Source organism: Gymnoscopelus microlampas (assembly GCF_963454915.1).
Source record: "Gymnoscopelus microlampas genome assembly, chromosome: 20".
In the NCBI taxonomy this organism is placed as follows: Eukaryota; Metazoa; Chordata; class Actinopteri; order Myctophiformes; family Myctophidae; genus Gymnoscopelus; species Gymnoscopelus microlampas.
The window spans coordinates 37,325,873-37,349,292 of record NC_139957.1 but is presented as its reverse complement, the minus strand read 5'-3'; the positions used below and the strand labels follow the sequence as shown (position 1 = coordinate 37,349,292).

Below are 23,420 nucleotides of genomic sequence, written 5' to 3'. Positions count from 1 at the left end.
CGCGACATATTTTCAATCATTGGCTGTCCTTTAAGCCAATGGGGATACTTTCCCATACTCTGAACGGGCGGTGTCGTCCTCCCAAGCTATGGTACTAGACACGCCTCTCGCATCTATGCCTACTAGACACGCTTGCCGTCGGTTCAAATCACTCTGACACAGAGTAATACATAGGACAAAATTTAAGTAAAGTACTTGAGTAAATGTACTCAGTTACTTTACAACTCTGCATACGAGCTGCGTAGTGTCCGTTCTGGCCTAACAGTGTTGCCAGATTCTGCAAGACAAATCAGCAAGCTGGTATACATGACTAAGTCATGTCTTGTTATATGAATGATGTCTGGATAAGGAGCTGGACTGACTCCTGGGTGAGGAAGGGTCTGATCCTTCGAATGTTATAGAGTGTAAACCTACAGGATCGAGTGACCACTGCAATGTGTGCCTTGAATGAGAGCGGACTCTCCAGGAGAACACCATGGGTCTCCACAAAAACCTTCTATACCGGAGTTGCAACTGTACAAAAACAGCAGGTCTACAAGCTCACAACGCGCTTGTAGTCGATCTGCAATTTTTGGGTGAAGGTTCCCCCTCGGAATAGGGATGCTGGGGTTCGCTCTTTTCACACGCACATGTACAGTACATCATATACGGTACATACTGACAAGCATGTACGCACGCACGCTTGCATGCACACAAACACGCACACATCCACACGTGTGCGTGCACGCTCAGACACGCACGCACGCTCAGACAGGCCTGCACCGACACACACACACACACACACCTGCAATCACGGACGGACGGATAGACACAAAGTGTTCCTCAGAGGTATTCTTCAATGCTTTCTTCAAGGCAGTGTGTGTGTGTGTGTGTGTGTGTGCGTGTGCGTGTGCGTGTGTGTGTGTGTGTGTGTGTGTGTGTGTGTGTGTGTGTGTACGTGAAGGGATTTACTGTTTTGTGTAAATGTCACCGTACGTGCATGCGTGCGCGTGTTAAGTAAGCCCCCAGAACCGCAGAGGATTATTGAAGCCATGGAATCTGGTATTGCAAGACTTCCGCATTTATACTTCTACTGTGCATGCTTCTATAGTCTGAAACACTAGCGCGCTCTGCTCTAATATATTGGCTCCATGCAACGTTGGAGCCAATCGCGGAAGAAGAGTGTTACTTCCTGGTGCTTAACTGGTGATGAGCAACTTCCATTGAAACGAATGGGTGGGGGCGGGCCGTCCATTCTCTAGATATAATTTATAACAATGGTTCTCCACCACATTATTTTTGGGGGTCCCCAGATGACAATGAAGTGACAATACTTTTTTTTTAAGACCTTAAAAAAAAAAAAAATGTAAAAAAAAAAAAGACGATCTATAAGCTCTCACAACGCCTAGCAACGCGTTGTGAGCTTGTAGATCGTCTATTTTCACAATATTTATCTGTGGAACAAACCAAATATAATGCCTTAACTCCTACAATTCTAAGTGCTTATCACGGTGGGGGGTCCCCCGTTCAAATATGATTCTTATATATGAAAAGGTTGAGAACCACTGCTCTAGATATATTATAACTATATTATAAGAGTATAGTCAGTCCTATACTCTTCTATAAAGCAGTGTGTCGTCTTTCTCAAGGACAAGCACACCTGTTCCAGGTGTGAAACAGAGTTCTGGGTTCCAGAATCTCGTATGTCCAAAATAGTTACCTTTCAGTAACTGTTAAACCAGTTAGTTACTTAACCACTTCCACTTCCACTTTGAAAAATAAAATAAACGAAAAATTAATATAATGACGAAGTAGGGCATTTATTTATAACAAAACGCTGAAATATGGACTTCTGCCTTGATCGCTGCCGGAGGAAGGCATATCACACTCGAAACGTGTCGCTGAGCAGCCTAGTCTGTATGTTTTAAGCCAAGTTTGTTCTTTTGCCAACAACAAAGTAGAAAAAAAGCTGTTTGAAGGGATTAAAACTACTTTTTTTGCATTATACAGTGGTCTCCATCCTCTATGGGTTTTTTTTTGCGTTGGATTTTTGCCTCATCTTTTTTGTGGTGCCTGACAGAAACAAAATGACACACAGCTTTATGCCAGATCACCGGGCTTCTTCTGATCTCCTATACTCACATCTTTTTGTGGTCAGTGGAGATACTTCACGGACAGTGGAGGTATAAGAACAGCAATAACACTGACACCTCTTTAGAGCCTCTGGGGAAGGAGATCAGAAAGAACAGGGGGGGGGGGGGGGGGCGCCCCGCCCCACTGGCTCACTTGGCAGAGCGTGTGCCGTTAAGGCTCAGTCCTTCACAGCCGGCACAGGTTCAAGGCTCTTTGCTGCATGTCCTTTCCCCATCTTTCTCTCATTGATTCCTGTCTCTCTCTCGTTGTAACTGTATCTGAATAAAGCATGAAAATGCCCAAAATAAAAATAAATACAAGAATGTATACAACAGCTTAAGACAAAACCACGTTGAGCCTCACTCCCGAGCATAAAGCTTGCAAGTGTCCAATCGATCAAGACCAAAATGGCAGAGTTGAGGGTGATGATTAATACCAGCACGGAATGAGAGATTGTAATATTCTCTGAGACATGAGACTAACTTCTACAGAGATGGACCTGGAAACCAAACCATCCACACAGAACAGTTCTGTGTCTTCTAGGGGTGTGCCGATACACTAATTTCACGAAACGATACGATACGATATTTGGCTCACAACTTCGATACGATTTCGATACGATTTCGATACGATACGATACGCACTTTTTTTATTATGAAAATATATGGAGGAGAAAAAAAGAAAATGCAAACAAATAATTCTGTTTTTGCATTATTCACACATGCAAACTTGTAGCTTTTCAGCTACAATAGCCGTTTTGAATCCAAATAGTATGACACCTGACCCGAAAAAAAAACATGTTGTCACTCTTTTCACAATTTTTTTTTTTTTTTTTTCAAAAACGATATTTTTTTTTTCCAAAACGATACATATCGTCGCGAAGACGTATCGCGATATATCGCGGGACGATATATCGGCACACCCCTAGTGTCTTCATATGGACGTAATTAGTCCATGAGCCAGAGCCCCAAAATTGAGCAATGATTATCGAAAGAGTGGGCAAAACCAAACCTATATTAAATTGTTCATAGGGTTAATACGAGTAAATAAATATATGATAACCTTTCCACAGGAGCAGCTTTTTCATGGTTATCACACATTTTGTTATTTTCCCCATACGTACCTGACAGGTGAAAAAATTATAAAATTTAAAAAAGAGTTATCATAATGAAACTTCCTGAGTTGATTACTTACATGAAGACAATGATTTATCGTATTACAAGTTTTCTGAAATTGTATATTTAAATATGCAAATTAGGCATTAGGAAAATATGCCCACATTTGCATAACTTTACAGAATCAACATTGGAACATTGGACAAAGCCAGACTCAACATACTTATTTCATTTTGTTAAGATGTTGGAGTCAAAGGTTTTTAACGAGGGAATATTCAATATCTGGCTCAATTTTGGGGCTCTGGCTCATGGACTAAATGCCTAATTTGCATATTGAAATATACAATTTCAGAAAACTTGTAATGCGATAAATCATTGTCTTCATGTAAGTAATCAACTCAGGAAGTTTCATTATGATAACTCTTTTTTAAATGTTGTCATTTTTTCACCTGTCATGTACGTATGGGGAAAATAACAAAATGTGTGATAACCATGAAAAAGCTGCTCCTGTGGAAAGGTTATCATATATTTATTTACTCGTATTGACCCAATGAACAATTTAATATAGGTATGGTTTTGCCCACTCTTTCGATAATGAAATCTTGTCTGGCTCATGGACTAAATGGTGCAGAGACCAACACATCCAGGGGAAATAACTGGTATAATCCATGGGAAATCTATTGTTCTCATGCGTTAGTGTTTGGCCGAAATGGAGTAACTTTTACCCTTATGCCATCCTTTCTACCATCCCGAGGGAATTAAAACACACTTCTACTCAACGTCACCTTTATTGTCACATCACAGGTTTACAGGTGTAAAGAACTAAGTGAAGGTATTTTTTGTTCAAGATCCCACCTCAGTAGTATCGTATGCATGCAGGGTGGGTTATGGACCAGGCCAATGGTACCAGCGCCCTTGACTACCAGGAGCCCCTGGCCGTAAATATTTATTAAATGATAAATAAGTAAGTAGGTTAACACTGAAGTATGTGGGCCCACACTCACTATTGCATATCCTCCACTGCAGCTAAGGTTTTATTTGCTGCTGAAGTTACTTTTACAGATTTTTTTATTTTTTATCTCATCTTATTTTTCTTGTTATTTTTTTCTTCCACATTAAATTGTGGACATGCCGCACCAAAATTTTTGGCTGCTTGTATGAGTGAATGAAAATGAAACCTTTTTTCATATTCTCCCTTGATTCTCTGGATTCACAACACACTTCAGTTCACTTCAATTTAGCTTCTTTTCCACAAGGCCTAATGAGTCTGTGCCGTGCCGCTCTGTTCTCTTCCTCTCTCCCTGTCTCTCTGTGTCTGTCTGGCCTGTCTGTCATTCTCTCTCTGTCTCTCTGTTTCTCTGTCTCCCTGCCAGTATGTCTCTCTGTCTCCCTGTCTCCCTGTCTCTCTGTCTCTCTGTCTCCCTGTCAGTCTGTCTCTCTGTCTCCCTGTCTGTGTCTCTACAGCCTGGTTCCACCACATTTGTCGACTAAAGATCTTGTTTGAACTTGCTCTGCCTCCGGTTAATTGAACCGGGGTCCTACCCTCCTGACACATCTCATTAGAGAGCAGAGAATGAGGTCCAGGCTGACCTTTTAACTAAACAGTAAACACACTGCTGCCTCACTGTCGCAGGTCGCAGTCTGTGTGCATGGCAGACAATGGCGTAAAACAGGGGTCTTCAACGTTTTTCAGGCCAAGGACCCCTTAGCTGAGAGACAGATGAAGCAGGGACCCCTACTACATACGGTATTGTATAAAATTGTGTTGCAGATTAAACTTTTTAGCGGTGCCAGCCGCTCTACTCTTGACTATGTCCGTCCGTATGTCCGTTTGTCCGTTTGTCCGTTTGTCCGTTATGTCCGTTTGAGCACGGGCTTTAAACAGCTATAACTCCAGTTCGCAGCATGCCAGCAAGTCCAAATTTGGTATGTGGACTTACACCACCAATTGGGACGAGCATTGATTGCTGAAGCCCCGCCCCGCCCCGCCCCGCCCTATTATAGCGCCACCAGGAGGCCACTGGCTTTAAACAGCGCTTTACACAGCTATAACTCCAGTTCGCAGCATGCCAGCAAGTCCCAATTTGGTATGTGGACTTACACCACCAATAGGGACGAGCATTAATTGCTGAAGCCCCGCCCCGCCCTATTATAGCGCCACCAGGAGGCCACTCATCAAAGGCACCGCTTCCTTCACACAGGGTGGGATTTTTTCATAGATTCATAGATAGCTTCGTAGACTTGTTAGACAGCACTATCAATGTGTAGTGTTGTGTTGTATTCATGTTAATGTGTATTTTCAGACAGTTAACCCGTTTAGACCTAAATCCCAAAGTTTTCAGAAAAACATATGTTTTTTATTCAAAGTAGGTGATGCACAAAGTGACTGTGATGTCATAGCATTTAGTGGGTGGTGCACAGCATGACTGTGATGTCATAGCATTTAGTAGGCGGTGCAGTGTGAATCTGTGATGTCATAGCATTTAGTGGGTGGTGCTGAGGTCATAGCATTCAGTGGGTGGTGCTGATGTCATACCATTTAGTGGGTGGTGCTGAGTTCATAGCATTCAGTGGGTGGTGCACAGTGAGCGCTCTTATTTTCTGCAGCTCTCTGCACTTCTCTTTGTTTTTTAATAAGCAGCCTCTCCTTCTAAAGCCTTCACCTTTGGCAAAACAACATGACAATTAATTGGCTTATTGGCTTATTAAGTCCCACCGCAATGCCCTATCAGCAGAACTATCAGACTAGTCCTCCCTTTGTGCTGATGTTTGGGGTGACCGGGGGCTAGTATTTGGGGTGGAGGGGGGTTGATGTTTGGGCCGTGGTGGAAGAAGTACTCAGATGTGTTACTTATGTAAAAGAATCAATACCACAATATAGAAATACTCTGTTACAAGTAAAAATGTGGTATTCAGATTTTACTTGAGTAAAAGTACAAAAGTATTGGCATCAAAATGTACTTAAAGTAGTAAGTAAAAGTACTTGTAATGTAGAATGTCCCATTTCATAATGTATAGTATGTATCTGTATCACAATGTATCTGGTTGTGAGCTTGTAGATCTGTCATTTTCAAACAGCCAAAGTATAGGGCTGAAGTGGTTAATGTACAGTATGTTTTGGTGGTGTTTAGGGTGGATGGTGGTGGTGTTTAGGGTGGAAGGACTGTGATGTGTCAGCAAACCCAGTTATTGTGTTGTGAAGAATGTGGCTGGGCTTGGTGGAGAGACACCTCTTTAATGCAGTAATGCAGCAGTGAGAGAGAGAGAGCGCGAGCGAGCGAGCGAGTGAAAAGTGCAGGAAACTGCTCCCATGCACGGATGCAATGTTGGCACACAAACACCTACACACACATTGATGGAGTGTATTTGTACATGTGAGGTGGTCAGTCTGTAGATTAATGATTTGCCTGTAATGATATCCAGCGTGACGTCATGCACGCGCGCACTCGCGTGCGTGCGTGTGTGTGTGTGTGCGCGTCGTGCGTGTGTGCGTGCGTGCGTGCGTATTTAGGTTTCATTGTACAATCACTTAACCAGACAGAGGTCTCATATATAACATCAGTCACCTGAGAGAAGCAGTAGCATTCATGACTTCAACTGTCTCCATATACAGTATGTCCATCTATCCATCTATCTATATGAACACTCCTAAACGCGCCTGAATGCTCCTGAACTCGCCTGAACACTTCTGAATGCTCCCAAATGCTCCTGAACAATGCTGGACATTGGTGAGCTTCCCTTTAACCAGCTTCAACCTTTTGTTTCCCAATATGCCTGTGAATTCACACCTCCACCGTTCTCCTCTCTCTCTCTGTGCCTCTCTCTCTCTCTCTCTCCCTCTCCCTCTGTCTTACCTCTATGGCCTGTCTCTCTCTCTCCCTCTGTCTTACAATACCTCTATGATCTGTCTCTCTCTCTGTCTTACCTCTATCGTCTGTCTCTCTCTCCCTCTGTCTTACCTCTATCGTCTGTCTCTCTCTCTCTCTGTCTTACCTCTATCGTCTGTCTCTCTCTCTCTCTGTCTTACCTCTATCGTCTGTCTCTCTCTCTCTCTCTGTCTTACCTCTATGGCCTGTCTCTCTCTCCCTCTGTCTTACCTCTATGGTCTGTCTCTCTCTCTCTCTGTCTTACCTCTATGGTCTGTCTCTCTCTCTCTCTGTCTTACCTCTATCGTCTGTCTCTCTCTCTCTCTCTCTGTCTTACCTCTATGGTCTGTCTCTCTCTCCCTCTGTCTTACCTCTATGGTCTGTCTCTCTCTCTCTCTCTGTCTTACCTCTATGGTCTGTCTCTCTCTCCCTGTCTTACCTCTATGGTCTGTCTCTCTCTCCCTCTGTCTTACCTCTATCGTCTGTCTCTCTCTCTCTCTGTCTTACCTCTATGATCTGTCTCTCTCTCCCTCTGTCTTACCTCTATGATCTGTCTCTCTGTCTTACAGTAGGTCTCTCTCTCACAGAGAGGGCATCGGTTCCCTCAGGGAGGATGCGTCACCCTCCATCGATGGGATTGATAATGTTAGGCTAAATATAGCCCTGCAGGGGGCTATTTTTAGAACTGTGTATGACGCTGTGGCTCGGACGCTACTGCCACTGAATGACCAAACGAAAAGAGTGTCTGCGTGTGTGTGTGCGTGCGTGCGTGCGTGCGTGCGTGCGTGCGTGCGTGCGTGCGTGCGTGTGTGTGTGTGTGTCTGTCAGTGGTGTAAAGTAACTACTGTAAGTACATTTACTCAACTAACTTTAGTTACTAGTTAATTTTCAGATATAAATTATGATATTATGAAACATATATTAACCACTTTAGCCCTATTTTATACATAGGCTATTTGAAAATAGCCGATCTACAAGCTCACAACGCGTCGCGATGTGACACATTGTAAGCTTGTAGATCTGCTAATTTGAAATATTTTTGTACTTTTACTTTTGGTACTTTAAGTACATTTTGATGCCAATATTTTTGTACTTTTATTCAAGTACATTTTGAATTCTGGACTTTTACTTGTAACAGAGTATTTCTATATTGCAGTGTTGATACTTTTACTAAAAAATATGAGTACTTTTTCCACCACTGGTGTGCGTGTGTGTGTGTGTGTGTGTGTGTGCGTGCAACACGTGCGGGGAGGTGGGGTTGCACTGAAGTCTGCTGTTGTCGCTGTGAGAGCTTGGTGCACTTACTGGGATTGGAAAACATTATGCGAGGTTGAGAGGAGCCAGCATTGCCGGTCTGGTTCATAATTATCATCACTTATGGTTATAAATGTGCTACTCAGAAATACTCTCTACTTTCTGCTGACGTCGGTTTTGATGGCATATAGTTACTTTCTAGTCTGAGTGATGTTCTGGCTCGTTGTTTACGACACCAATGTCTCAGAGGCCCCTTTCCTTTTATATTCCTTTAGCTTTATTTTAGCTGCGGGGCGGTAACTTGTTGCCATGCCATCAGGTTTCAGGTTGTATACATTATGGAGTGCTGTTGTTACATGTTTTCACATCGTTGGATTTGTCATTTGGGATATCAGCAGCCACTAGTTTTTCCTTTTTTTCCCCATCCCCCGCTATAAGGAATGGTATAGCCTTAAGGCTTATATAAGCATGCATTACTGTGTATAAGAACGCTCACACGTTCCTTACGACCGAAAAGTGCTGATTCACTCTGAATTGATCCTAGTGATACTATGGGGTTTCCCACAGAGCCACTCATGGGCTTGTGCGGATTAATAATAATCCCACCGAGCTCGTTCCTTCCAAAGCGCACACACACTGGAACATCCAGGACACACATACACACCAGAGCCGACCACTGACTCTTTAACTGAGGCAGACACCAGTTCAACCAGTGTTAATTCTGTCGACTGAAACTATGAAGAAAAAAAGTGTGACTACCTTTTTTCACCGACGAAAACTAAAACAAAACTACAGTACATAAAAATTAAGTTAAGATGACTAAAACTATGACTAAATGTACTGATAATGTCATCAACAAATAAAAACTAGATGAAAATGCTAGGGAGGGACTAGTGGAGAAGAGATCCAGTACATTACATTACAGTCATTTAGATTTTATCCAAAGCGACTTACAATAAGTGCATTCAACATAGGTAGGGAATGAAACTACTAACGAAACTACTAATCACCAGAAGCATTAAGTGCATTCTCTTCTAAAACAAGCAACCAAGAGTATACCTAGCGCTAAAGTAAAAGTGCAATATATCAGCTACCTACTTTCATAAACAGATGAGACAAAATCAGTAGAACTAAGACAACTAAGAGTTGCGTGTATAGGTGTCACACTCCAATCTACAAGCTCACAGCTAGAGCTTGTAGATCGGCCATTTTCAGTAGCCTATCCACTCCACAAATCAGGCATTACGACGCCATTAAGGCCAGGCAAAATGTCGACTAAATGAACTGTAGATTTAGACGACTAAAACTAGATTAAAAGTAAAACTTTTCAGATGACTAAAATATGACTAAAACCAAATATAAATGTGTTCAAAATACTATGACTAAAACTACACTACTACTGCTCTTACAATGTTAAAGCTACAATGCTAGTTTAAAGGCTGGTATTGATGTAAATGTGTCAACGCTTGGGAGCCTTTAGGCTATCAAAGATCGAAGCCATCCCAACCAACAGACTGTTTCAGATGAAGAGGGAAGTGGCTTCGTAGGCACATAGCCAATGGCAGTAGACTGTGCTAAATGGACAATCAGGTTTATGAACGAACAACAACCTGCCCCCAACTCCCTGTGGTAAAAGCAATGCCAAGGTCACTTTGCAGCTTTTACGTACACACAAGAGATAGATGTTTACCACATTAGGACTAAAAACCTTGTGCAAGGCACCTTCAAGCTCCATGTCTGCGCTTGGACCATCGTACAAACTCTTATGCTACTATTCTATGATTATGAGTTTTAACTATGTAGCACTCTGAGATCCACTGTGAATGAAAAGTGCAATACAGATAATCTATATTATTACTAGTATTATTATCATTCTTTTTTTCCCTTTTATATATTTATTATTACTACTAAAGCAATGTCTGAGGAACCAGAACAAAATTAATTTACTCTTATATACCTGTATGATGTCAGAAACCTTGAACCTTGAATGAATGAGTTAAGATACAAAATAAGAAAGGCAGATAAAACCACAATAAATGATACTTCAATTATCACCATACATGTAGCTTCACTCAACAGTGAGCATGTATATTTTCCGCGGTTCTCAAAGTGGGGTCCAGGGACTCCCGGGGGGTTCCAGGAGGTCCCAAGCTAAATGAGTGATAGTTCTGAACCAAATGGACCCTTACAGATGTGTAACTCTGACAGTGTACCAATGGAACCAAGTGGTACACTGTCAAGAGGCATGGGGGTCCATAGCTTAATGCAGTGGCTCTTAAAGTGGGGGGGCTAAATTGACCCTTACAAGTATGTAACTCTGACAGTATACAAATGGAACCAAATGGACCCTAACGGGTCCATTTGGTTCCATTTGTACACTATCAAGAGTTAAGGGGAGACCTTGAAACCTAGAAGTTTGAGAAACACTGGCCTAATGCATACCAAACCTAGCCTAATATCACTGCGTAGATATTAGTCTGGAATCTCTGTGTGTAACATACATTTCCGAGGGGCAAATAAAAAAAATGCCTCTGATGACCCGCCCCATATTTGCATACTGGGCCCCGATTGGTCCCTCACAACTTCGGAGGGAGAGAAATCCAATCTCCATTGAGAGGGGCCAGACCTAATCTGCCGAAGGCAATTTTGTTTTGCAATGGCAGATTTGTCTGGAACCAGGCTATATACCAAACCGGGAGTGCTTGAAATTAAAACGTTTGAGAACCACGGTCTCAGGGACACTGGGAGTAACGGCGGGCAAACTCACCTGTAGGTAGTGGCAGGGCCTGAGGTTGGGCTTGAGGTCTTGGGGCGTCATGGGCTTCTCCAGGTTGAGCGAGGACTTCCTGTAGGCCTCCTTGGCCTGGCTGACCGTCAGCGTGGACCAGGAGCTCCTCTTCATGAACTTGCCCTCGGGCGCCGCCGCCATGCTCTCGCACGCCGAGCACTTGACGTCGTTGTTGCTCTTGGAGGTCTTGAGCGACAGGTCGCCCGCCAGGTGGTGCCCGTGCACCCCGGAGTCCGGGTAGCAGTGGCCCATGTGGTCGGCGGGGTGCCGGGACATGATGCTGGGCGTCCGGTACGTGCTGTCGCTGTCAGAATCAGAATCAGGTTTATTGTCACATCACAGGTTTACAAGGTAAAACAGTGGGTGAAATTCGCTTTCGTACATCGTTCCCATCGCAACGTTATTTCCGTAGAAAGAAGAGGGGGAGGAAGAAGAAGGGGAGGAAGAAGAGGGGGCAAGTGGGAAGGGAGATCAAACCAGAGAACAACAAAAAAGGCAACAAGTTATCGACATATTTTCACTAGTACCTGAGATAAAAAAATATGACGAAGGTGCCTGAGCATAGCAGCAATGTATACTGTGCATGATATACTTATGGACGTTGATTAACCCTTTAAGACCTGAGGCCGCGTCTAAAAAAAATCTAAATCCTAACAATTTTTCTGAAAAAAATATGAAAAAATAATTTTCACGATTTTTCAAAAATAGCAGATCTACAAGCTCGTAGCGCGGCACTCGATGCCGCACTATGAGCTTGTAGATCTGCTATTTTTGAATAGCCAAAGAAATCTAAAGTGACACAGATGCGTTCCAGGTCTCAATGGTGCTTAGAGAAAACAAAAAGAAAAGCACAAAAAGTCAGTGGGTTATAAATGGGATTAAGGTGCAAAATGTCAGTGCGTGTCGACCGCATAATCCACATAAGGTGGACTGACCCTGGTATAATCCGCGAGTAGTTCCATGAGGGAGAGCAAAAAAGAAAGTCACTTGTACCTGTCCAGGTTGTCGTCGGAGCTCCACCAGCCCGCCGAGCGCCGCTTCTCCCCGCTGCCGCCGCTGGTGCTGCTGTCGGCGCGGCGCTCTTTGCTCTTGCTGCGCTTGCTGTGTTTGTGGTGCCCGTGGTGGTGGTTGTGGTGGTTGTTGTGGTGGTTGTGGTGGTTGTTGTTGTGCGAGCCGCCGCTGTCCCCCCGGTGCGAGTCCCCCCCCTTGGTGCCGTTCATCTTGGACGAGCCCTCCAGCGAGTGGGACTTGGTGAAGAGCTTCTGCACCGAGTGGACCAGGTGGCGGATGCGCCCGGGGCTCTCGTTGCGCTGCTCCGTGGTGGTGGTGGTGGTGGTGGTGGAGGTGCGCTGGTACTGCAGCGTGTGGAAGCCGTCGCGGTGCAGCGGCATCTGCTTCTCAAACTGGTCCAGGAGGTTGGCCGGGATCCGGTTCATCTTGCCGCTGCCGCCACTGCCGCCGCCGCCACCATGGGGCCCCGAGCCGCCTCCACCGCCACCACCTCCACCACTACCACCACCACTACCACCACCACCGTCGTCTCGGGGTTCCCTGCCGCCGGACGTGGGTCCTCCTCCTCCGCCGTCCTGCCGCGAGCTGCTGCCGTAGTGCATGCGCGGGAACGTGCTGCTGGAGACGGAGTGGTCGGTGGCCGACATGGAGACGGGCATCATCATGCACTCGGAGTGGATGGAGCTCCGCGGGGAGCAGCGGTGGTGGCCGTCCAGCGGGCAGCTCTCCGTGGGGCTCAGGAGGTAGGAGGGAGGCCTGTGGTCCCCGTGGTGGTGGTGCTGGAGGTGGTGGTCCAGGGAGTGCTCGCAGTCGGCCAGGCCGCAGGTGTGGGTGGCGGTGGGGGAGGTGAGCTGGAGCTGGGCGGGGCGCCCGCCAGAGAGACCCTTCATGTTCCCGGCTGGAGAGGAGACGCTGTCCTCATCGAAGTGCTGAGAGGGAGACCATGAATACTGCTGGTCTGTCCGCCAGGAGAGAGAGAGAGACAAGAAGGACAGACACAGACAGAGATAAAGATTAAGATAAAGAAACAAGACATGGTCTAATAACAGGGGGGCTTACAGTAGATAGCAGGTTACTGGGTGAACAACGTGTGAACAAAGCAGCCATGAGATGCCAATGTGTTAACGTGAGCTTAGCAGCATGAGGGGAGCTGTGATTGACATTATAGCAGTGTCAGATGAGCAGTTACTTAAGTAAAAGTAATAATACCACAATATGAAAATACTCTGTTACAAGTAAAAGGCCTGTGTTCAAAATGTTACTTGAGTAAAAGTGCAAAAGTATTGGCATCAAAATATACTTAAAGTACCAAAAGTAAAAGTACTAAAGTTTGAAATAGTAGATCTACAAGCTCACAACGCGTCGTGTTGTAAGAAATAGCAGATCTACAAGCTCATAGCGCTGCGCGCGCTATGAGCTTGTAGATCTGCTATTTTCGAAAAATCGTGAACATTTTGAGCAAATCTTTTTTAATATATATATATTTTAAAGCGAACATTTTTAACTGAAATCTATGGGGGTCCCTGGAACAAAATATTTTGAGATGGGGGTTTGCGGCCAAATATATATCATTTTGGGGGTCCTTGACATAAAAAGACAAAAGTAAGTGGCATAACGGCATAATGCTACTGAGTCACAGAAAGTCAATTACCGTTGCCCCATGCCTGCATTATCATACATTCTTCTAGCAAACAGCACAACAACGACTGACAAGCTCCCTCCAGCCTCATCTTGGTCTATGTAATGGGGGCAATATGCAGGGGACAGATGACAGCAGGTTTCCTCTCAAAGTGGTCTTTATTCCTGTACAGCACCAGAAACCTACATTCACCTGCTCGCCATGCCTGTGTAATCACTAGTAGTTGTCACACCCACACACAAACTACAGCAGAAAAAAACACAACAACCTGTCATGTCAGAAGGCTGGGTGTGTGTGTGTGGGCAGAGCTGATTCATCCTGTCAGTGCACAGCAGGTGTTGTCAAAACCAGCTGAGAGCCTAATAATTAGTCAATTAACTCGGGCCAGGTGGTGACTGCTTAAATCAGCCATCACCCACTACCTTTGAGGGGACTGTCTGTGACTGGTGGAGCAGCCTCAGCTAAGTTTTACAGTTAGTTAGATTGTTCCAGTTTTGTTGGTACAAAACTACACAAACTACACAAGCACGCACACACACACACACACACAGACAATTATGTACTGTGTCGCACACACACAGACAATATGTACCCTGTCCTAAAAAACATTAACATTTGAAAAGCATTTCCCATCATGGCTGGTGGGTGACTCAGTGACGTGTCTCCTCCATGTGTCTGGTCATTATCCACATAATGATTGTGTACATCTGTCACAGCCGCCCAGGACCACAACACCACCTCCCCAAAGCACCACAGAATAAATAAGAAAAGCCAGCTGGTAAATTGCACAGACAAAATCCCGGCCCTCCTCTCAATTTTCCGTCCATCCAAACCATGTCCGTGTGTGTGCAGATTTTTTTCCATCCAGGGAGGGAGAGAGACAGAGAGACAGAGAGACAGAGAGAGAGAGAGAGAGAGAGAGAGAGAGAGAGAGGGGGGGAGCAAGATGGAAAGAGCGAGAAGAAGAGAGGAGAAAATGAGGGAAGGAGACAGAGAGAGAAAGGGAGGCGACAGGTAGGAGCCCGCGTTGCCATTTATCCAATGCAAAGTGAAATAATAGCCTATCACTCTGAGGCGCCGGTGTCATCCGTCAAAGCCCAGAGGAGACGCTTTGAGGCGCACGGCTGGACAGCCTGCGTCCTTGGGAGGCGTTCACGGAATGTGCCCTCCTCCTCCTCCACCACCACTACACCACCCACCCCTCCCCTTCCCTCCCTCCATCCATCCCTCCATCCATCCCTCGCTCTCTCTCTCTCTCCCTCCCTGGCTCCTGCAGCCCACGTACGCACAGATTAACCCATTAAAACCGGCAAAGCATCAGCAGTGTCATTTTAGATTTGAGCTAAAAAAGCATTAGTTTATACTTTGGCTATTCAAAAAATAGCAGATCTACAAGCTCGGAGCGCGTCACTTCGTGCCGCGCTACGAGCTTGCAGATCTGCTATTTTTGAAAAAAATTGAAAATCTCTGATTATATATATAATATTGAATATTGAACAATAGTGAACATTTTTTACTCAAATCTTTTCTTCTGGGGGTCCCTGGAACACAATGTTTTGAGATGGAGGTCAACTTCCAAATACATTTTGCGGGGTCCTTAACATGAAAAAGTTTGAGCACCACTGATATAGAAACGTCAGTTTTTCAGAAAACTATTAGAAAACTGTTAGGATTTAGAAGACATTTGTAGAATCGGCCTCAGGTACTAATGGGTTAAAACCCAATTCTGTGCGATGGGTCACCAAGGGCAGAGCAGACACCCCATCCTTCCACTGTGATGTATTTAACTTCATCAGAGGATGGCTTTTTACTTTATCTCGCTACAGCCCACTGCTTCCATTGTCACTTTGCGGCCACCCTCCCCCTGGAATGACATCAGGATGCAGGGGATGAAGTTGATATTGCATAATATTACGTTACTTGGATTATGAATGAGTTCTGCTGCTGTGATGAATGACACTGTTAACTGATCATACTGATGGATGCCTTGATATGAATGAATGCATGCCGAGGTGGAAAGTAACTAAGTACATTTACTCAAGTACTGTACTTAAAGGGATATTTCACTTTCAAACATGTTTGGGGTCATTTTAACATCTACTCGTGCTTTTGTGAACACACCAGACAGTTTTGAAGTTGCTTGATTCATTCAGTATTTAGATATTTGATATTCATTTTATCAGACACGTCCCCTTCCTATACAAACTAGTAACTTATAACTCAATTTTAACCATATTAGATCCATTGAAAACACATGGCCTTGATTCTGGTGACTGATGTTGTCCTTATAATACGTGAGGGCCATGTTTTTCAATTTTTCACACCCAGTGTGAAGTGAGCGGTGCTATTTATGAGCGAAGTTTTAAGTCAATTTCATCATGCGTCTCGCTAGCCAATCACAGCAATCCTTATCCTGAATACTTATCCTGCAAAGATAAGTATTCAGACCCTTTGCTGTGACACTTGTATATTTAACTCAGATGCTGTTCATTTCTTCTGATCATCCTTGCGATGGGCGTGTTTTCCACAGCATGGCATAGACAAATTTTCACGACGGAAAGAAGAACTTTCACCACGGATGGGTCCCAAACCCTCTTATAGGAGCGGTTGCACCGCGGTGCTCAAAAACAACAGTGGTCATCACAGTGATGGAAGCTCACTTCAAAAAAAAGTTTTTTTTTTTAAGTGAGTGGTGCTATTTATGAGTTATTAATTTCGTCATGCGTCTCGCTAGCCAATCACAGTACTGAGCAAAGGGTCTGAATACCAATCAGCCAATCACAGCACAGCGAAAGACACATTTTCACGACGGAAAGAAAAACTTTCACCACGGATGGGTCCCAAACCCACTTATAGGAGCGGCTACACCGCTCAAAAAAGTATGAAAATAGCAATGTACACGCGACATGAATCATGAGGCAACGCATTGTGAGCTTGTAGATGAAAGTATAAAATATGGCTTAAGTGTTTAATAATTACAGTCCAACAGCACGATCTACAGTGGGCTATATGATTCTGAAATGGACATTCTACATGTGAGTATTTTTACTTTTGCTACTTTAAGTATATTTTGACGCCAACACTTTTGTACTTTGACTTAAGTAACTTTTACACTGTGGTATTGTTACTTTTACTTAAGTACTTCTTCCACCACTGAATGCATGTTAATGATAAAATGATAAAATACAATAATATTTCAGCCCCCAACTTCAGACGGTCTCGCAAAAAAATCCTGCATTCATTTCTTTTTGTGCCGTGGAAATTAATAGCCCCAGTAATGTCCCTCGTTATTTCATGTAATTACACGGTGAGTGCATCATAAAGCCGGGAAGGAAAACAAAAGTTTTTTTGACACAAAGCTGAATAACCGTGGCTGTCTGGGTCATAGTTCCTATTTCATTCTTATCTTCACCTTGCCTTGTTGTGTGCAGCAAGTGTAAAAGAATGAAAAACTCACAACAAACAAACAAAAAGTACCTAAATCTCTCCCGGCTGCCAACTACACGCCTCATAAACCCGCCCGCACTTTCACTCCAAATGTAACCTCATAAAGTGAAGGAGAGCTTTTATGAGCTACAGTACCATGGAAGGAGAGAGAGAGAGAGAGAGAGAGAACAAACAAGCAAAGCAGGGTGATTGTGTTGAATTAAAACGGTGTGAATTCTTCTGTGTGTGTGCCGTGAACTATAGCAGTACTTGTGTTAATGATCCATGTTTCAAGTCTTTTTCATTTAGCCTAAATCAACACAGCCTCCAGTGTTTTAAACCTAATTCATACTCCATAATAATACGGCTGTGTCACCTGCCGAATATAACTCATCCGGTATGCAGTGCACTATAAGTATCCGACCTCCTACCGGCATTCCCTGTTCCTTTTTGTGTCCCAGGTAAGTAACTACTTAAACCCTAATTGACCGAGGCCCCCCAAGGCTTTATACTTGGTCCGCACATTTTCCCCCCCTTCGTCGAAAATAGCCGCCCTATCTACAAGCTCACAAAGCGGCGACGCGTTGTGAGCATTGTAGATCACCTATTTTCGCTGAATGTTCGCCACAGAATAAGGACGCTAGGGTTCATGTAGTTAAAGGACGACTTCCCAGATTTTCAACCTATCTTCATATAATTGGTCCTCACTAATACTCATGATAAAATGGTACATTTTCTTTCTACTGGGTCTGTGTCTCAGAGGAGGGCCGTGGACAGTTCAGAGTCCCGTCTACCAGTGACATCATCAATGGGGAATCCAAGCTAATAGAAACTGCAGGCTTTCTATTCCTGGAAAGTTGCAATGCAATAAAAGACGCCATTGCTCTCGTGTTAATAAAAATCTAAATAAAAAATGTGAAATCTTGTTGGAAAACAAAATCATGCCTAACGATGATGTCACTGGTAGATGGGTTTCTGGACTGTCCACAGCCCTCCTATGAGACACAGACCAAGTAGGAAAAAAATTGTACCATTTTATCATGAGTATTAGTGAGGACCAATTATATGAAGATAGGTTGAAAATCGGTGACGTCGTCCTTTAACCGCCTGGACTTATCTCTAACTAAGGCTACGCTCTGGTTCTTTCTGTTCACCATGCAGTGTTCCATTAAGCAGCCCCAATAGCAGCCTGATGTCAAATTAATCTAATCTATAAGCAGTGCTTGTGGCATGGGGGAAAAAATAAAAGCCACATTCCCAGGGGGGGATTCTATTGTGTAAAAGTATGCATGTCACACCAAGAGAGAGAAGAACAGGAACAGAGACGAGAATAGCTTATGGATTTTGCAGATTGCAAACAAACACAGTGACTGTGCTAACACCATAGGGGAGCTGTGATTGGCTGCTCTTCATTAGGTGCTATTGTTCGACGTGACGGTACATTTACGTCTGAAGTTGTGCCAGCGATGGCCTTTCTCTGACGTTTGACTATTATGCCTTCAAGAATCTCAGAGAAGTGCTCTGAATAAATTACCCATGGGCAGGGTCATGACATTTTCCTGGCTTAAAAGACACACAGATGTGATGGAAGAAGCACTCGGGAACCCCTATTTGTAACTATACCTTTCAGGACGGAAACCCCTTTTGGGGTTCCTGTTGCTATGTACAGTATATAGCAACATACATTTGTTGTAATTTTTGAATACATATTTGAAGTTTCTCAGAAAACTTAGGTCAGGATTTAGAAGGTGTTTTTAGAATCGGCCTCAGGTCTAAATGGGTTAAGTAAAAGTATCAATAACCTATTGTAGAAATAGTCTAGTTACAAGTACAAGCTCGGTATTCAAAGTTTTTACTTGAGTACAAAAGTATTGGTATCAAAATACACTTAAAGTACCAAAAGTAAAAGTACTCATTATGCAGAAGGTCCCATTTCACAAGTTTTCAAATGTATAAACTGTATAAAAATCCTATGAAAATAGCAGATCTCGATCGGATGGGCTATTTTCAAATTTCCAAAGTAAATATACATGAGAAGTGGTTTTGTAATAATCAAAATCTACAAAGTAACTCAAGTTTTCAAATAATTGCGTAAAAGTACAATATTAGCCTTTGAGATGTAGTGGAGTAGAAGTACAATTATTGAAAATTGGACGTACTCCAGTAACGTAAAAATACCTAAAAACTGTAGTCTACTTAAGTACAGTACTTGAGTAAATGTACTTAGTTACTTTCACCACTGCACAGATGACATACTCACTTTCCCTCTCCCCCCTCTCTCTCTCTCTCTCTCTCTCTCTGTTGCTCTCTCTCTCCCTTCCCTTCCTCTTCTGCCAATAGAGACCTCTGGTTGGGGTGAAGGGAAAGTTTAATAAACCAACGTGTTCTCACATCTCGTTGTGTCAGACGGGTGATGAGTTGGGGCAGGGTTTGACCATGCGTCACACATCTGACACAACGGGACTCCCCTGCGTCGGTCACAGGGCTCCCCTGCTGTGCCACGTGTTGACGAGGACAGATGATTTATGATTCCAAGCCTCTCTCTATATATAATATAATGCAACTGGAATGGCGCCGAGGTCAGGAGAAGTGGACATCACACCGCCAGGCTGAAGCCTCGCTCGGAGGCGGATACTATAGCGCAGGGTTTCTCACTTCTGACAGTGGATACTATAGCGCAGGGTTTCTCAAAGTGGGGTGCCGTGTAGGGTGAGTGCCATGATGTCCAGGGGATCTTTTTCAGCCTTTTTCAGCCTACAGTACACCAAGTCTCATCACCAAAAATAGCAGATCTACAAGCTCACAACGCGTCACGTTGTGACGCGTTGTGACGCGTTGTGAGCTTGTAGATCGGCTATTTTTGGTGAACGTTCCCCCCAGAATAGGGACGCTGGGGTTTAAGTGGTTAAATGCCAAACTATAAAAGTTATTTTCAATCTGTCCGAATAGAAACAGATATTCTGAGTAAGTTTTCCTTGTGACATTGTATCTTCGGGGGGGTGGGGGAGAATGACATAATATGACATAAATGTAAGGTGCTGTAAAGTACATGTAATTTAGGGGTACTGTGGATGAAAAGGTTATTTACAGAGGTGCCCTGAGCCCCAAACAAATTGAGAACCACTGCCACTAAGTAATAGGTTGACGGGCTCGTCAACCTATTAGTTGGGAGTGAGAACGGCACTTCTGCATTCCAGTGGATGGGACAACGTTGAGAGGAGAAAAGGGGGAAATGCTGTCACGTCAGTCGGGGACCATCGGGGTGATGCGACGGGGTGATTTTTTGACCCAACTTGTCACTTATGTTATGACCTGAGAGTGAGCATATACGTTGAATTATGCAGATGTACTGTGTATACATTCAAAAGGTGACTCCACCAAACACACAGCCTACAGAATATTTATGCTGGCTGGATTGAAGCATCGGGTGAAAGAGCGTATGTCTGACACGTTGCTCTCTAATGAAGGAGACGATAAGAACCTGTCACGTGTGTGGACAGGTATTGAATACTGCTCCTTTCAACACCCGGCATCACATTAAACCTGCTTCCCTGGTAGTTACTGTAGCTCGCCACCGGCAGCAGGCTTGGTCGGATAGACCATTGGTTCTCAAAGTGGGGTCCGGGGGGGGGGGGGGGTTAATAAAGCGTCACAATCATTTTAACCTCTTTATCCATATTTTATACTTTAGCTATTTGAATAGCAGATATGCAAGCTCAAACATTATTTTGTGCAAATATTTGATTTTGATTTTCTAAGCGACCATTTGTAACTCAAATCTTTGCTTCTGGGGGGTCCCTGGAACACGGGGATCCGCGGCCAAATACACATCACTTTGGGGGTCCTTGACATGAAAAGGTTGTTTGAGAACCACTGGGAGAGACTGCAAGGATGGGTGTTAAAAGAGTAGTTTCATGACTGAGTCATCGGTAAATATGAGACTCTCCAATGAGACTCCGCCATTCAGAAAAATAATTAAAAAAACTCCTTGAATTCAAGGCTTCATGGGGTGTGTGTAATTGATAGAAAATAAGTACTTTTTTGGGGTGAACAACTCCTTTAAGTTAAGGTTGAACAGAACACATAAGTCTGACGACTCTGCATTATTTGAACAAACGCTCTTGACTGATGTTGCTGCTGCTGTTGCTGCTGATAAATCACATAAAAAAACATAATCTAAGGGCTCTTTCTGACTATACAAGAAGTAGTAAGTGAACCGTGCTGTGCTGTGAAAAAGCATTTCACGGATTCTGGATTTGTTTCCATACACTGCAGCTCGCTTTCAGATAAGGCTCTCAGAAACTCATTTTGGGCCCTGCTCAGGAGGTGGTACTAAAACCTGCATTCTGGAAACCCAGAACGTATATACATTTTCCCTCTAAATTAGCATGCCTGAGGAAGGTCTATACTATATACCGGTGGTTCTCAGACCCCCAGGTGGGGAATGTAATAACTGCTCACAACTGCAAGGCGTTGTGAGCTTGTAGATCAGCTATTTTCACAATTTCTTTCCTACTTTTTTTATGGTGTACCTTCAGTTGTGGTTGTGATTCTAATGGAAACATTAACAAAAAACATCACAGAACCTCACAGCTTCTGTAAAGTTTCATGGTTACAGGAGGTTCTGGGTTACCCTTCCTAGTGGAAAAGAGCCATACGTTGCAGGTAAGACAGCAGCCGAAAAAGCCAATTAACGACTCTCTTCTGATACAAACCAATCACATTGGACTTAACCCATTAAGACCGGGGAAGGCATCTGTGTCACTTTTTGATGTATTTGGTTATTCAAAAATAGCAGATATACAAGCTCACAGTGCGGCATAGCTGAGTGCCGCGCTATGAGCTTGTAGATCTGCTATTTTTAGTTTTCTATTTCTACTTCGATATCGTACTAAAGGACTGTATAATTCTCTAGGCACTGCTGGCTCTTGTGATTGTTGCAAGTGGGGGTTTAAGGCTGAGACGAGTGGCTCGGCCAACTATGATATTCTATGGGAGCCGAGGTCTCGTACTCTATCTCAAGTATCTCAGTATTTATCAAGGTCGTTATCTTACAGCTGGTCTGCTATGATCGCCACAAGTGGTAGATGGGGCCGAGAATGAGTGGTTCTTGAATCACACACGTTGAATATGGGTGGATAGGCCCTGGCTATTTATCTAGTTACTTATCTAAGTATCTAGTTACTTGAAGTAACTAGATATATATAATATTATTCTGATTCTACAACTGCCTTGACACACACTCTGTCTAACAGCTGTGGGTATTTATGGGTAGAATATGATGTCATATGATCGTAGGACGACGTCACACTGGCGTTGCGTCCTTAGTCGGGACGATTGTCCCATAGTCATCGTCCCCTTGGTCAACAGCGACGCTGTAGTATGAACAAGTAGGGCGTTTGTTTACCAAAAAATAACCAAAAAAGAGATAAGGGGTTTCTGCCCAACAGCAACGATATTATACCATCACTGTGGGGTGGAAACCTTGTATGTACAACACTGTTACTTTTCAGGAAATGGAAGAAGAAGAAAAAAGAACCTGTGTTCCAATGGATCCCTTTGTAGTTATTATTTAGTCATAAGTGCTTGTTAATACTTTTCACTGGTTAAATATTCATAAGACCCAGAAACAGACTTATAGCCACTTTCAACCTGGTGCCACTATTTCGGTCATTAGTCCAATAAATAAATACAAAATTCAAGTTGTGAGCTTGTAGATCTGCTATTTTTTGCTACTTTTGCGTGATACTGTCATACGACAGGGTATAAAATTGTGAATTCATTTATGCAAATAATATGAAAAGATGAAGTATGGAGATACAAGGTTTTTTTTCTCTTTTCTGTCCTGACAGCGACTATGTGACACTGCGGTGGAGAGGAAAGGCAAGAGGAAGAGGCTCATTTATTAACCCATTAAGACCGGGAACGCATCCGTGTGTCATTTTAAGATTTATTTGGCTATTCAAAAATAGCAGATCTACAAGCTCATAGCGCGGCACCGAGTGCCGCACTACGAGCTTGTAGATCTGCTATTTTTCAAAAATCTTGAACATTTGTGAACATTTCTGAATATATATATATTTTTTAAGCAAATATTTGTAACTCAAATATTTGCTTCTGGGGGGTCCCTGGAACAACTGATTTTGAACAAAATACATATCATTTTGGGGGTTCTTGACATAAAAAAAGTTTGAGGACCACTGATATTA

At 43.6% G+C, this 23,420-nt stretch overlaps 1 protein-coding gene across 1 annotated transcript in view; it reads right to left on the bottom strand.

Annotated features, from left to right (window-relative positions):
• The window catches only part of dlgap2a (discs, large homolog-associated protein 2a), a 304,056-nt gene that overhangs the window by 83,217 nt on the left and 197,419 nt on the right, over positions 1 to 23,420 (bottom strand). The window contains exons 3-4 of the mRNA XM_084045680.1: positions 12,129 to 13,104; positions 11,115 to 11,439 (exon numbers count right to left, since the gene is read on the bottom strand). Of these exons, the coding sequence (XP_083901806.1) occupies positions 11,115 to 11,439; positions 12,129 to 13,104 (1,301 nt within the window). The remainder of the gene's footprint in view (positions 1 to 11,114; positions 11,440 to 12,128; positions 13,105 to 23,420) is intronic.